This window comes from Odocoileus virginianus, chromosome 9 (genome assembly GCF_023699985.2).
Source record: "Odocoileus virginianus isolate 20LAN1187 ecotype Illinois chromosome 9, Ovbor_1.2, whole genome shotgun sequence".
NCBI lineage: Eukaryota > Metazoa > Chordata > Mammalia > Artiodactyla > Cervidae > Odocoileus > Odocoileus virginianus.
The window spans coordinates 20,522,399-20,538,610 of NC_069682.1; the positions used below are offsets into that span (position 1 = coordinate 20,522,399).

Here is a 16,212-nt window from a genome sequence, read left to right on the forward strand (position 1 = left end):
AGCTCTTACCATTCCTGCTTCTTTACCATGTAGTTTCCTTCCTGGGGAGGTTATCACATTCTTGATATCTATCTGGAGCTATATTCTGCATACATAAACACTTTTTACACAAATGTAGAATATAGTGTTTTATGAATTGCTGCTTCATTAATAATGTACCTTGGAGATCACTGCACATAAGCAGTAAAAAACTCTCATATACATCTGCATGTTATTTAATTGTAAAAATGAAATGTAATTTATTTAACCACTTACCCATAATAGCATTTAGTTATTATTAGTCTTTTTTAAAAAACACTACTGCAGTGATTAACCATATACAATGTAATCATAGATATGTGGGTGATTTGCTGTAGGCAAAAATTCCTGGAAGTGGAATTGCTGGGTCAGAGGGATGTGCATCTGAAATTTTAGTGAAGTTTGCCATATCCCCTCTGTTGATGTATTAATTCACATTACATGAGAAGAGACTGTTTTCGACATGGTTTCATCAGCACAGTTGCATGACTACCTGAGTCAGTTTCAGTTTGGGATCGTTGATCAGACTCACAAGTCATAATTGACTTATCCAGCACCAAATACACCTAGAAAGGAAAAGCATATACAGTTACAATACAGAGGCCTCCAAACTCTGATGCAGGTTTTGATGTTTCCAGCATTTTGATTGTAAGGTTGACATGCGAGTACAGGTAACATTAGCACACATTTTAGCCTCTATATTTTTAAGTGGCTAGCTCTTTTATTTTAATATAGTTGTAGACCATAAATTATAAGTCATACAGTATACATTCCTGACAGCCAAGTACAGCAGGCTTAAACGCATTCTGGGATTAGTTATTAGTACATGGCAGACCCTATAGGACCGTCATCTATCTCCAGGGTTGATGTTGCAAGAACTATCAAGATATTTTCCTCAAGAGACTAAAAGAGGGATTCAGAATATAGCTTTTAACCCTTTCCATATCAGTATTAAGAATATTTGAATATTTTTCTCTCTGGTGAATAAAAATAAACATAGCCTTAATCTGCATTTCGGTTATTAGGAGAGAAGTTGACCCCTCTTCATATGCTTAAAAGCTATTTTTATTTTCTTTATGTGAAGTTTTCATCCATATTCTTAACTTATTTTCCTTTTGGTACATTTCTCATTATACATTTGTTGATAGAGCTCTTAATGTATTAGGGAAATTAGCCCTTTGGGGTATTACAGGGTTTTTCCCTCCTAAATGTTGGTTTGTGTTTTGATTTTGCCTTTGGCCATACAGAAATAAGTGATCATGTTACTGTCATTAAAAATAATTCTCCTAGTTTGGTAGCATACTGGAAGGGCTATTTTCTATACCAAGATTATTTCACACTTTTTGGTAGGCTTTCTCTAGTATGTGGCTTAAAATTTTTTTAGATTAATGATCCATCCAGAATTTATTGTAATGTGAGCTATGAGGCATGGAGCTATTTTTCACCTAGGTAACTATCCATTTGTTCCAAATACATGTTTTGAATAATCTAATTTCCCCTGTTGAATTAATGACACAAAGGTAGTACACAGAGTCCCTGTATACCCTTTATTCAGTTTCTTTATTATTAACTTTGTACAGTAATGTGGTATATCTGTGAAAGCTAAGAGACAATTGTATGTTACTGTTAATTGAATTGAATGCTATACTTTAAAATCTGTTAAATCTTTTTTTTTCCCATTAATGTTCCTGTGCATTTAGTTTCCATGTTTCTTGGTCTCCCATGGCCTGTAACAGTTTGTCAGTCTTTTTTGGTTTTGCATGATCTCGACAGTCTTGAATACTGGCCAGGTACCTGCTGAATGTCCCCTAATCTGGATTTCTCTGATGTTTTTCTCCTGATTAGATTGGGTTTATGGGTTTGGGGAAAGAATACCACAAAAGTTAAGTCCTCTTCTCATCATGTCAGAGGGTACAAATATCCACATGACATTACTGATACGAAAGTGTTCAACATTACTAATCACTATAGAAATGCAGATGAAAAATCACAGTGAGGTCACAGCACACCTTTGGAATGGCTACTATTTTAAAAAAACACAAAATTACAAGTGTTAGTGAAGCTGTGGTGAAATTGGAACCCTTGTGCACGGTTAGTGGGATTGTAGTGTCATAGCTGCTATGGAAAACAGTACGGAGGCCCTTCAAAAAATTTAAAAAGATTACTATAATAAAGAATGATCCAGCAATTCCACTTCCAGTGGATATATCTGGAAGCAGAGTCTCTGAGAGATATTTGTACACTCATGGTCATAGAAGAACTATTGACAGTAGTCAGGCAGTATAAGCAACTCAAATGTCTTATCAGAGGCAGAATGGATAAACAAGATGTGAAAGTGAAGGCACTCAGTCGTGCCTGACTCTTTGCGACCCCGTGTACTGTAGCCTACCAGGTTCCTCTGTCCATGGGATTCTCCAAGCAAGGATACTGTAGTGGGTTGCCATTTCCTTTTCCAGGGGTCTTCCCAATCCAGGGATCGAACCCGGGTCTCCTGCATTGCTTTGCCTCTGAGCCACCATACCTCAAACAAGATGTGTTATATACATAAAATGGGATATTATTCTCCCTCCTTAAAAAGAAGGGAGATTTAACACTACTGAACTGTACCCTTGAAAACATTGTCAGTGTACTGAAGTTTGTTAGTGTGCTTTTGAAATATTAAAATCTGTATGCTCTTTTTATAAAGACTTATTTATTTTGGCTGCACTGGGTCTTTGTTGCTGCATGTGGGCTTTCTCTAGTTGTGGTGAGCAGAGACTACTCTTCATTGCGGGTGTGTGGGCTTCCTGTTGTGGACGCTGCTCTTGTTTGGGCTGCATGGGCTCTAGGGGCGCACAGGCTTCAGTATTTTCTGTGTGTGTGCTCAGCAGTTGTGGCCCACAGGCTTAGTTGCTCCATGGATGTGCACTCTTCCTGGACCAGGGATTGAACCCATGTCCTCTGCCTTGGCAGGCGGATTCTTTACCACTGAGCCACCAGGGAAGCCCTGAAAAATTTATTTTTTAAAAATAATTTTGTTTATTATTTTTGGCTGTGCTGAGTTTTTGTTGATGCAAGAGCTTTTCTCTAGTTGACGAGCAGGGGCTACTCTTGTTGTGGTGTGTGGGCTTCTCATTGTGGTTGCTTCTTTTGTTGTGGAACACCAGCTCTAGGGGAAGAGAACTTTAGTAGTTGGAACTCCTGGGCTCAAGAGCACAGGTGGTAAGCCCATGAGTGAGTTGTGGCTCACTGGCTTAGTTGCTCTGAGGCATGTGGGATCTTCCTGGATCAGACATGGATCAGTCCCATGTCTCCTGCATTGGCGGGCGGATTCTTTACCACTGAGCCCCTAGGGAAGCCCAAAATTTTATTTTTGGAGAGTAAATATGTATAGTATTTTTTATTAGCCTATTGTTATTTGTTGGATCAGTAGTGTGTCAGTAGTGATAAGCCCTATTTTTATTCTTAATATTGGTGATTTGTGGTCTCTGCTTTTTGTTTTGTTTTACTTTGTTGTTTTGGTTTTTGGAGTTTGATGTTTGGTTTTATTTTTCTTTAACCAGTGTACCTGGAATTTGTCAGTCAGTTTTGTTCACCTTTTTAAAGAAATAAACTGACTTTAATTTTTAAAGTTATATGCCTGTTTTCTGTGTTTTACTGATTTCTCCTTTAATCTTTATGATTTCCTTTTTTCTACATACTTTCTATGTATTTAGCTCTAATGTTTTAACTTCTTCATGGCAGCACCTTTGATCTTTGATTTTAGATCTTCTTTCCTAGTTCAGTTCGGTTCGGTCCAGTCGCTCAGTTGTTTCCAACTCTTTGCAACTCTCTGGACTGCAGCACACCAGGTTTCCCTGTCTATCACCAACTCCTGGAGCTTGCTCAAAGTCATGTCCATTGAGTCGGTGATGCCATCCAACCATCCAGCCATCCAACCTGTGTCGTCCGCTTCTCCCTCCTTCAGTCTTTCCTAGCATTAGGGTCTTTTCCAATGAGTCACTTCTTCACATCAGGTGGCCAAAGTATTGGAACTCAGCTTCAACATCAGTCCTTCCAATGAACACCCAGGACTGATTTGCTTTAGGATGGACTGGTTGGATCTCCTTGCAGTCCCAGGGACTCTCAAGAGTCTTTTCCAACACCATAGTTCAAAAGCATCAATTCCTTGGGCACTCAGCTTTCTTTATAGTCCAACTCTCACATCCATACATGATTACTGGAAAAACCATAGCTTTGACTATATGGACCTCTGTCGGCAAAGTAATGTGTCTGCTTTTTAATGTGCTGTCTAGGTTTGTCATAGCTTTTCTTCCAAGGAGCAAGCGTCTTTTAATTTCATGGCTGCAGTCACCATCTGCAGTGATTTTGGAGCCCCCCAAAATAAAGTCTCTCACTGTTTCCGTTGTTTACCCATCTATTTGTCATGAAGTGTTAGTATATCTTTTCTAGTAAAATTATTTAAAGCTTCAAGTTTCCCTCCTAATATTTTTACTGCATTCCACAGAATTTGATATGTTGTTTATTTGTTGTTAGTTCAAAATGTTTTCCAAATTTCTCTTGCTTTTCTCTTTTACCCCCAAATTTAGAAGTCTATTATTTATTTGCCAGTTGCATTGCTAGATAGGTAATTTGTTGGTTGCTAATTTAATTTCTTTATTGTTAGCGATTCCACTCTGGATGATTTTAGTCCTTTAAAGTCCACTAAGACTTATCTCAAGGCCCAGCATATTGTCTGTGTTGGTGAATGTGTCATAGGTATTTCAAAAGCAATGTGTATTCTACTGTTGAATGAATATAGTGTTGTAGTCAGTTAGATCAAGACAGTTTTTATTGTTAAACTCTTTTATGTCTTTATCGATTTTTTTTTTGGGGGGGTGAATCTAGTTCATCTATTAATTGTCAAAAATCATATGTTAAAAATCTGTTATGGTTGGAACATTGTCTGTTTCTTCCTTTAATCCTGTCAGGTGTTGCTTCATATATTTTAAGGCTAGGTACATATACTTTCCTAATTGTTACATCTTTTTATTGATATCCCTTTATTGTTATAAAACATCACTTTCTTTCTATGGCGTGTTTGTTTTGTAGTTTATATCTGATATCAGAATAGTCACTCCTGCCTTTATATTCTTACTATTAGCAGGATATATCATTTCCCATTGATTTGCTTTATATTCTTTAAACTTAACAGCCTTTTTATTAAGTGTTTCTCTTTTTATTTTTGTCTTGTTTAGTCGCGAAGTTGTGTCCAGCTCTTTGCAACCCATGGACTATATAGTCCTCTGGCCATGATATTTCCCTGGCAAGAATACTGGAGTGGTTTGCCATTTCTTGCTCCAGGGAATCTTCCTGACCCAGGAATTGAACCCATGTCTCTTGGTGTCTCCTGCATTGGCAGGAGACTTCTTTACCACTGGGATACCTAGGAAGCCCTAAAATGTTTCTCATAGGCAGCATTTAGCTTGGTCATTTTTTTTTAAAGTCTACTCTGTCCCTCCAATCTTTAATCTACCTTGTCTCATTAACTATTGTGTATAAATGATTTAACATTTACTACAAATTAAAATTTGAATTGAGATCTATTTTTTAATATTAATTTTTACTTTTTCCTTTTGAACTTTTTGTTTTATATTGGAGTATAGCCAATTAACAAGTTGTGATACTTTCAGGTGATCAGCAGAGGGACTCAGGCTTACATATACATGTTGGATTGAGATCTATTTTGAGATTTATTCTTTTAAAAAAGCTTTATTCAGATATGATTGACTTTGAAATATATGACATTTACTAATGTATATACATAAAAGCATTAACATAGTCAAGTCAGTGAACGTATCCATCATTCCTAAAACTTTCCTTATATATCTTTATAGTATATCTGAGTTATCTGTTCCTCTTTGCAGCCTCTCCCAGGTCACCAGTGGTCTGCTTTCTATTACTGTAGATTAATTTATGTTTTCTAGAGTTTTCTACAAATGGAGTCTATATGTGTATCTAGACATACAAATATGTATATAATATACATGCACACTTTTTGTTTCCATCATTATAAGTATTTTGAGGTAATTCTTCTTGTTATGTGTATCAATACTTCATTTCTTTTTGTCACTGTTACTCCTTTGTTATAGCAGTTTATTAACCTGTTGACAGATTGCTTTTAGTTTCCAGCTATTAAAAATGAAGCTTTTAACATTTGAGTTCATGTATGACCATAGGCCTTCATTTACCTTGGGTAAATAGGAATGAAATGGCTAGTTTATAAGTGCATGCTTAATTGTTTAAGGAACTGACAAACTATTTTCTGAAGTGATTGTAACATTTTACATTCCCATCAGGAGCATTTGAGAGTTCCCGTTGCTTTATATCCTCTTCAACACTTGGTATAGTCAGGGTTTGTGTTTGTTTCAAGTTGCAATTAAAGAAGAATATCTTTGTGGGAATTTTTTTGAGATGATTTTTGTCTTACTGGTTGTTATAAGATTGGGTACAGTGTTAAGCAGTAAATGTTTGTTTCTTGTCTGTTTTATGTAGCAATGTGCATCTATTAGTCCCCTTAGAGACAAATTCTAATTTCTCTCTCTCCTCTTCGACCCCTGTGGTAATCATAAGTTTGTTTTCTATGTCTGCAGTATCCTTGTAGTTTTAATTTGCATTTCCTTAATGAAGAATACTTTTGATCTCCTTTTCATGTGCTTATTTGCCATTCTTACATCTTTGGTGATGTATGTATTCAAATCTTTTGCCTCTTTAAAAAATTCAGTTGTTTTCTATTGTTGATTTTTAAAATATAACAACTTTATTCACATAGTACACAGTCAAACCATTTAAAGCATGTAATTCAATGGTTTTTACAGTATTCAAAGACTTGTAAAAAAAAAGACTTGTGCAGCCATCATCATAATTAGAATTTTTATCAGGCCAGAAATATGCACTGTAATCTTTAGCATTCACTTCTCATTTGCCCTCAGCACCTTCAACCTGGGCGACTATTAGCCTACTCTTTGTCCAAATATAATGTATAGTTGGTCCTCCAAATATATACATGATTCCTCTATATCCAAGGTTCTACATCCACAAATTCAAACAACTCTGGATCATGTAGAACTGTAGTATTATTTACTATGAAAAACTTACATATAAGGGGACCTTCATTGTTCAAACTTGTGTTTTTCAAGGGCCAACTGTATGTCCTTGCTGCTTTCCATGAGGATTACAGTTATCCTAAGTTTATTATAATAGCTTTGTTTGAATTGATCCCAGCTTATCTTCAATAGCGAAGATTCTGCTCCTGTACATCTACACTCCCCAACCTTTCTGTTGTTTTTTCAAAATTTGTGTCATGCATTTATCTTTTAAGCGATTTTGTTGTTCAGTTTCTCAGTTGTGTCTGACTCTTTTTGACAGCTATGAACTGCAGCATGCCAGGCTTCCCTGTCCTTAACCAACTGCTGGAGCCTGCTCAAACTCATGTTCATTGAGTCGGTGATGCCATCCAACTGTCTTGTCCTCTGTCTTCCCCTTCTCCTTCTGCCTTTAGTCTTTCCCAGCATCAGTCTTTTCCAGTGAGTTGGCTCTTCACATGTGGCCAAAGTATTGGAGTTTCAGCTTCAGTATCAGTCCTTCCAATGTTTGTTCATGGTTGATTCCCTTTAGGATTGACTAGTTTGATCTCCTTGCAGTCCCAGGGGCTCTCAAGAGTCTTCTCTAACACCACAATTCAAAAGCATCAATTCTTCGGTGCTCAGCTTTCTTTATAGTCCAACTCTCACATCCATACATGACTACTGGAAAAACCATAGCTTTGACTATATGGACCTTTGTTGGCAAAGTAATGTGTCTGCTTTTTAATGTGCTATCTAGGTTTGTCATAGCTTTTCTTCTAAGGAGCAAGCATCTTTTAATTTCATGGCTGCAGTCACCATCTGCAGTGATTTTGGAGCCCCCAAAAATAAAGTCTTTCACTGTTTCCATTGTTTCTCCATCTATTTGCCATGAAGTGATGGGATCAGATGCCATGATCTTAGTTTTTTTTTTTTTTTTACATTTTAGTGAAAGTCACTCAGTCATGTCCGACTCTTTGCGACCCCATGGACTGTATAGTCCACGGAATTCTACAGACCAGAACACTGGAGTGGGTAGCCTTTCCTTTCTCCAGAGATCTTCCCAACCCAGGAATCGAACTGAGGTCTCCCACATTGCATGGAGATTCTTTACCAGCTGATCCACAAAGGAAGCCCTTAGTTTTTTGAACGTTGAATCTTAAGCCAAGTTTTTCACTTTCCTCTTTCACTTTCATCAAGAGGCTCTTTAGTTCCTCTTTGCTTTCTGCCATAAGGGTGGTGTCATCTGCATAGCTTAGGTTATTGATATTTCTCACTGCAATCTTGATTTCAGCTTGTGCTTCATTCAGCCCAGCATTTCGCATGATGTACTCTGCATATAAGTTAAATAAGCAGGGTGGCAATACATAGCCTTGATGTGCCTCTTTCCTAAATTGGAACCAGTCTGTTGTTACATGTCTGGTTCTAACTATTGCTTCTTGACCTGCATACAGATTTTATCAGGAGGCAGGTAAGGTGGTCAGGTATTCCCATCTCTTGAAGAATTGTGCACAGTTTGTTGTGATCCACACGCAGTCAAAGGCTTTAGCATAGTCAGTGATGAAAAAGTAGATGTTAAACCATGTAGGAAAGATAATGAGTTACAAATCAAAACTATCATAATGTTGCCTTTAATTTTTACCTGTATTTAAACTCTACTGGGGGCTTCCCTGGTGGTTCAGTGGTAAAGAATCTGCCTGCCAATGCAAGGGACATGGGTTTGATCCCTTGATCGGGAAGATTCCCAGGAGAAGGAAATGGCAACCCATCACAGTATTGTTTGCTGGGAAATCCCATGGACAGAGGAGCCTGGTGGGCTGCAATCCATGATGTCACAGAGTTGGACACACTTAGTGACTAAACAACAGTATTCTTTTGGTTAGCCAGAAGAAACCCTTCTCCAGATTCATGTGGGGCAGGTCTCTTAGCAACAGATTCCCTCACCTTGCATTTCATTGGGATGTCTGTTTTTTCCCCATATTTGAAGGCTAATTTTGCTTGATTTGGAATTCTTAAGTGACAAGTTTTTTCTTCCAGAAATTTAAAAATGTCATTGTACACACACTAATGACCCCTGTTGAATTTGATGAGAAATTTATTGTTTAATCTTATTGAGGATTCCTTGTAGATTCCTTTGAGTTTCTTCTCAAAGATTCTCATTTTCCTTGGCTTTTAGCAGTGATTTATTACTTTATCTCAGTGCAGATCTCTTTGTGTTTATTCTGGTGATTTCTTGAACCTCTTGAATGTGTAGATTCATGTCTTTATCTAATGTTTCAATTGGTATACCTTTAAGTTTACTGAGTTTTTCCCCTCTGTACTCAGATCTATTGTTGAGACCCTCTAGTGTATTTTTCATTCCGGTTATTATAATTTTAAGCATCAGTGTTTGTGTTTGGTTCCTTTTTAAAATGACTATTGATTCTGTTTGTTGAGACTTCATTGTCCTGGTTTCCTTTGTAGTTTCTTGTCCTTGGTTTCCTTTAGCTCTTGGAGCAGATCTAAGACAGTGATTTAAAGTCTGTATTTAATGTCTGTGCTTCTGCAGGGACAAATTCTGTTAAATTCTCCTGTGAATGGACTATATGCTCTTTTTCTTTATATCCTCTGTAACTCTTTCTTGAAAACTGGACATACTGACTTTTATGATATGATGACTCTGGAAAGTAGGTTCTTTACTCATGATTTAATTTTGTTGCTTGGTGTTACTTTCCTTTTAAGTGGTTTTCTATATAGTTTTTTTTTTTTTTAAGTGTGCTTTCTTTGTCACTTTGATCTCTAAAGTCTGTTTTTGTAGCTTGTGTTCAACTAGTGTTTTGGCAAAGACTTGCTTGAATACTAGGTGCTAAGATAATGTGCAGTAGAAAGGAGAGGGGTTCAAAAAAAAAACAACTCTCCAGTGTTTGTGGGTTGACTCTGTGGTGGGATCTTTCCTTCAGTGGCCAGCCAGTTTGCATAGAGTTCTGCTTCCTGCTTGCCCTGTATCAGAAGATATATCAGGGATTCAAGTTTAACGCATCAGGTCTTTTACGAGGATGCATCCTGCCCTGGGCATGTGGTGCTGTCTAAATTCCCTGGAATGCACAGATACTTTTCAGTGCTCCCAGTTTCCAAGAGAAAATTCATCCCAGCTTTTCCTCTTGGACTCTTGGCATGTTTGTGAACCATAATCTTTTGCCCCAGGCATCTGTGCCTTTTTTTTTTTGTTTTGTCTGCCATACAGTGATTTGAGGAATACCCTCCACTTTTCTGCCCTGTGTGAGTTCTGAGCTTGTCAAAAGAATAAGATGTGTTCTTCAGTAGCCCACAGGCATTTTAAAATAGGGAAGCACAATTATTTGCGAATAAAGTCTGCTCTGTTCCTTCTGAAACTGGAGCTGGGGTTATTTACTGGGTCTATCAGGTGCTCTCTTCAAGACTTCTGCTGAATCCAGGGTGGCAGGGGTCAAGGGAAAGTAAGAATTCCCAAAGCTTTCTTACTTTTTTTTTTTTTTTGGCTGGCTTTTTTGCCCCTTGCAGGATCTTAGTTCCCCAACCAAGGATTGAACCCAGACCTCTGGCAGTCAGAGCACCTACTCGTAACCACTGGACGGTGAGGGAACTCTCCACTTTCCCACAGTTTTAAAGTTTTTTTTTTTCCTGACTTAGCATTTGGTTGGTTTCTGCAAACCTTTCTTTTTTCCAGAATCTTTGAAATTGGTTCTTACAGTTTTGCTGACTTTTTGATGTTTCTGTGGTGGAAGGTGCCTTTGGAGTGGCCTACTCCATTGTTGCTGACATGTGCTCATTTGCTCAGTCTGTCCGGCTCTTTGCGGCCCCATGGACTATACAGTCCATGGAATTCTCCAGGCCAGAATACTGCAGTGGGTAGCCTTTCCCTTCTTCAGGGGATCTTCCCAACCCCGGCATCGAACCCAGGTCTCCCATGTTGCAGGCGGATTCTTTACCAGCTGAGCCACAAGGGAAACTTGAGTGTCTTGAGAAACATTGTCTAAATTATTTTGTCCCTTTTTAAAATTTTTGAGTTGGGGGGGATATGCATTGTTACATGCAGGAACATTAATGTGGTCCTTGTTATTCCATCTTGACTAGTCTATTATTTCTTCTTATCCTTGATTTTTTTCTTATTATTCTCTTTTCCCTCTTTTCTTCCTTATTTGTGATTTTATGAATGTTTTTAGCATTGTATTTTAATCCATTTAATAATACACTTAATTCAATTCCATTTAAATTTAATGTTATTAGAGTACCATTTGGGCCATATCTTTTCTGTATATACAGGTATTAATATTTATGTATGTAGCTGTTGCAGTTGCTTTAGGGATTACAAGTTTCATACAAATAGTTCAATCTACCATGTATACCACTTTACATAAAATGTAGAAAACATCAGAACTGTATAGATCTCTTTTACCTGCTGCTTCCCCAGTCTTTAGTAATAAAATGTTTTATACACATTGAAAACTTTACAAGACTTTTGATGTAAGCAGTCAAATGTATTTTAAATGAAAGAAGGTAGTATTATTATTTCATCAGCCAGTACTCTGTCAGAAGTACCTGAGTATTTATCATGCTTCATTTTTTCTCTGCATCTTGGAGCTTCCTTCTTGGGTCATTTTTGTTTTCTCTCTTTTCTGTTGCCCATGGACAATTGTCTGGTCTTTCTTTTAGAGGGAATTTGTTTAAAGATATTTTTTGGCTTTAATTTGTTTAAAGATATTTTTGGCTGTTTTTGGTTATTTATCCCGTTCTTTTGGTGATAACTTGCCTTTTGGTTATTTTCAGGTATTTTTGTTTTTGGTTTTCTGTAGTTCTACAGATTATGTGCCTGTGTGTGGATTTATATTAATATTTATTTACCTTGGAATTTATTGTGATTATTCATATCTTTTTATTTTAGAAAGTTTTTAGTTCTTATCATTTTAAATATTGCTTCCATACCATTTATTTCTTTTATATTTCTCTGAGACTCTAATTACTTGTTAGGTAACTTGTTATTATGTTGTTTTTGTTTCTTGTCCTCTTTTTGTCTTTTTCATACTTCTGTGCTAATGTTCTGAGTATTTTCATCTGACCTATTTTGTTCTAATTTACTTTTTGACTATTGATATATCTAGGTCATTGTTAATCCCATTTACTAGTTTTAAATTTTTGTTTTTACTTCTGTAATTTTTGATTTAGAGTTTTCAGTTCTTTGAAGGAATTTTTAATATTTTGTTGTGTGTATTTAAATATAATAAGCATACTTTTAAAAACATTTGTGTCTGAAACCCCAACATATGTATCTGTTTTGATTTTCATGTTTTTGCTGCTATTCACTCATGTTGTCTTAGCTCTCTTGTGTTTCATACTTTTCATTGTGCTGAAAATGAAAATGAGCTAGTATTATAAATTGTTGTTCAGTTGCTCAGTTGTGTCCGACTCTTTGTGACCTCGTGGACTGCATGCAGCACGCCAGGCTTCCCTGTCCTTCACCATCTTGCAGAGGTTGCTCAAACTCATGTCCATTGAGTCGGTGATGCCATCCAACTGTCTCGTCATCTGTTGTCTGCTTATCCTCCTGCCTTCAGTCTTTCCCAGAGTCAGGGTGTTTTCCAGTGAGTCAACTCTTCGCATCAGATTGCCAAAGTATTGGAGCTTCAGCTTCAGAATGAGTCCTTCCAGTGAATATTCAGCATGGATTTCCTTTAGGATTGACTGGTTTGATCTCCTTGCAGTGTTAGAAATTACTTGTAGCCAAATGAATGACATTGTTTTCTTGGAGGGAGGGTTTGCATTAGCTTCTGTCTGGTGTCTGGGGCACTTGATGATTCAGGGTTACATGAGTTGAATTTCTGGGCTAGAGATGGTCAAAGCTCCGCTGCAGGCTCTTGGAGGGCCTGTGTGCTGTTAAGTTTATTGGCATTTCTGGCTTGCATCCCCTCCGTTTTGCCACTGAAAGAGGGTGAGGGAGTTACTAGTGTTCCTCTTTTCCCTTAGTTGTCCAGGGACATAGATCCTATACTTTCAGCCTTCTGAGTTTGTCAAAAGTACCTTCCACTCTCTGAGCTGTTTTCTTTGAAATAAGCAAATGTCCGCCAGGTGGCAAAGTGGTCAAAGTTGTACTTAAGGCCTTGGACTTCCATCCTTTTGCAGTTTAGCCCTGATAATTCCTTACTGTCACATCAGCTCTTTAGTCACATTATATCTTTCTTTAGTCATATTTTGAAAACTTGAAAGAAGCAACATTTAAGATCAATTATTTGAACTGAAATATTAAAATAGTGAAACAATGAATGTTAGTATTTAAAATATCAACATTAGTGTAGCAATTACAAATTTAATAATGACGTTTAACGTTTAAAGTATTTAAGTTTTTATTTTAGGTTTTCAGCTATAAAACTTCATACTTTTCTGTGGTTCTCAGAGAAAGTATTGATCTGAATTATTTATTTACTCTTATAAAACGTGTCAGTGTGCCAGCATCTGAATTTTAAAGTGTTTCCCTTCGGGAGTTCCCTGGTGGCCCAGTGGTTAGGATTCTGTGCTTTCACTGCCATGGCCAGGGTTCAGTCAATCCCTGGTCTGGGAACTGAGATCCCAGATGGATGGGTGCAGCAGCCAAAAAAAAAAGTTTCCCTTTATTTGTGTTACTGCACACATTAACTGCGGAAATGACTAGGAGTCTTTTATCCGTAGTGGTTTGACTATTAGTAGTGCGAATTTGTTAATGTTTTTGTTGTGTGTTTGCTTAAATGGGCATTTAAGGGATCTATTCAGAAAGTTAATAATTTATGTTTTAAAAACCTTTGTTGATACTGGAAAATGACATTATTTTTGTTTACTTATTTTTAGGTTGGGCTCATGTGGTTTGTGCCCTGTATATTCCAGAGGTACAGTTTGCCAATGTTTCTACAATGGAACCAATTGTTTTACAGTCTGTTCCACATGATCGTTATAATAAGGTACAGTATATATTATTTTATTGATGTTTTAAAATAACTTTTTGTTTTAAAAGTGGTAAGTGTAAAGGAATTGTTGAATTTTGTTTATTATAGCCCTTCATTAAAATATTTAAATGCCTCCATTGAGTTGGAAAAAATATAATTACTGTGGTAAAGTACAGTTATTAAAATATGTTACTAAAGTCACAGGAGTATAAAACAAATGCACACAAGCAAAGCTGTATCACCTTTTATATTAACCTAGGTTTTAAAGGTCCTAATGTTTTAATCCTTACAGATTGTTCTTTAAGAATTACTGGTTTAAACAAAAACAAACAAAAAAAGAATTATTGACTGTTATGTTCTTTCAGATATTAAGGCTGTATTAAATTTGAATTAATCATTATTTGGTATAATATTCATTATGCTGATACACATCTTGTTTTAAAAAATAATCCTATCACAGAGTATTATTTATTCATTTCTCCAAATGATTGTTTTGCTCTCAAGACAGTATTCTTTTATTTTCCCCTTAAAAATAATCTTAATGTTTGCTTTTTTCTCTTGTATATTTTTCTTAATTTAGAACATTTGTATTATTGTTTCATTCTCTTGCATATTGGATTATTATTTTTTTTTAATTACCTACTGTGCCTTTAAACATACTGTTACCATTTTTAAGTGAAGGTAATTGTTGATTTATTTCATCTGTGGAGAAAGGGTCATGGCAGCCAATGCTAAGATTTCAAAATATTAAACATTTTGTAATGTAGATTATTAAAATTTATTTTAAAAATTGGAAAATGCAGAGAAATAGAAAAATGTAAGGCAAAACTCATGTAAAATCTTTCCATTAAGATCCTCCTAGATTTATTTTTGTGTGTATTTTACAAATACTGTATACTTCTAATTGACTAATCAGGTTAGTGGTATGTGAGATGCACTGTGAATGCATTACTAAATGCATTCTGTGAATGCACTGTGTTCTGTGAAATGCACTGTGTATTACCATTAGGACAATATTTGCTATTTTTTTAGTAAAAAGTATTGCAGTGTTTGAATGATTTTCTTTCCATATTGATAACATTAAATATTTTAAGTTTTTTTAGAAAAGGGTATTCATATTTGTTAGTTGACCTTGAATAGCTCTTTGCTCATTTTAATATTTTAATGTTTTAATTTTTTCTTATAAAATGTTTTTTATACTGAAGATAATTATTCTTTTTTCTTATATACTTGCTGTCAGTGCTTCTGTCCATAATTTAATATTTGCTTTTTAATTTTCATTTTGTCTTTATGATTGTCATTATTGTTGGTATTCTAACATGTTAATTGTTTCTAGTTTTAAGTTTAAAATTTTTTTTATAGTTTACACAACTACTCTTTATTGTTTCTGCCTTTGTTGCCACACAGAATATTTCTCTACACTAAAGTATAACTATTTTATAGTATGTATTTCCTATAAAGAAAGACTTTCTTCTGCATGACCAGAATACACCATCAGCATCAGGAAATTAATATTTATGTGTTATTTGTCTAATCCAGAAGTGTCATCATTATTTGTCTAATTTTCATTCATATTTTTTGTTTTCCCAGTAGAGTCTTTTCATAGCAGAATTTGCTTTTTGTCCCTTAAGTCTCCTGACTTACATAACTTTGGTACTTCTGAAGATTTTAGATCAATTATTTGTAGAATGGTTTTTAATAATGTTTCCTCATGATTAAATTAAGTTATGTGTTTTTGGCAGGAATGTCACAGAAATGATGCTGTGTTCTTCTCATTGCATCCTGTCAGGTGGTACATGATTTCAGTTTTTCCCATTACTGGTGATGTTACCTTGGTCACTTGGTTAAGGTGGTGTCTGCAAGATTTCTCCACTGGGAGGTTAATCTTTATTTCCATTATAATTAGTAAGCATTTTGTAGTGAAGTACTTTGTATGTAAATACCTTGTTTCTTGTGCCTTTTATTCACTAATTTTAGCATCCATTGTTATTTCTTTGCTTAATGAGTTTATTTCCATGATTGATGCCAGGTGGTGGTATTCTAATTCCATCGTTTACGTTCATTAGTTGGCATTCCATTTTAAGGAGACACTTTCATCACTTCCCAATTATTTATATCAGTATGGACTAATAACAACTTATGTGTTACTATTTGTTTTAATGGGTCATTCCCCATCACTGTCA

General features: G+C 35.9%; 1 protein-coding gene across 11 annotated transcripts in view; it reads left to right on the forward strand.

The window, feature by feature from the left end:
* MLLT10 (MLLT10 histone lysine methyltransferase DOT1L cofactor) overlaps positions 1–16,212 on the forward strand; it is a 214,507-nt gene that overhangs the window by 57,693 nt on the left and 140,602 nt on the right. For all 11 annotated transcript variants that reach the window (XR_011489384.1, XR_011489385.1, XM_070472048.1 and 8 more), the window contains one exon: positions 13,935–14,044. Coding sequence is in view for 9 of the 11 variants with exons in the window: in XM_070472048.1 (XP_070328149.1) it covers positions 13,935–14,044 (110 nt within the window). In the remaining 2 variants the exon portion in view is untranslated. The remainder of the gene's footprint in view (positions 1–13,934; positions 14,045–16,212) is intronic.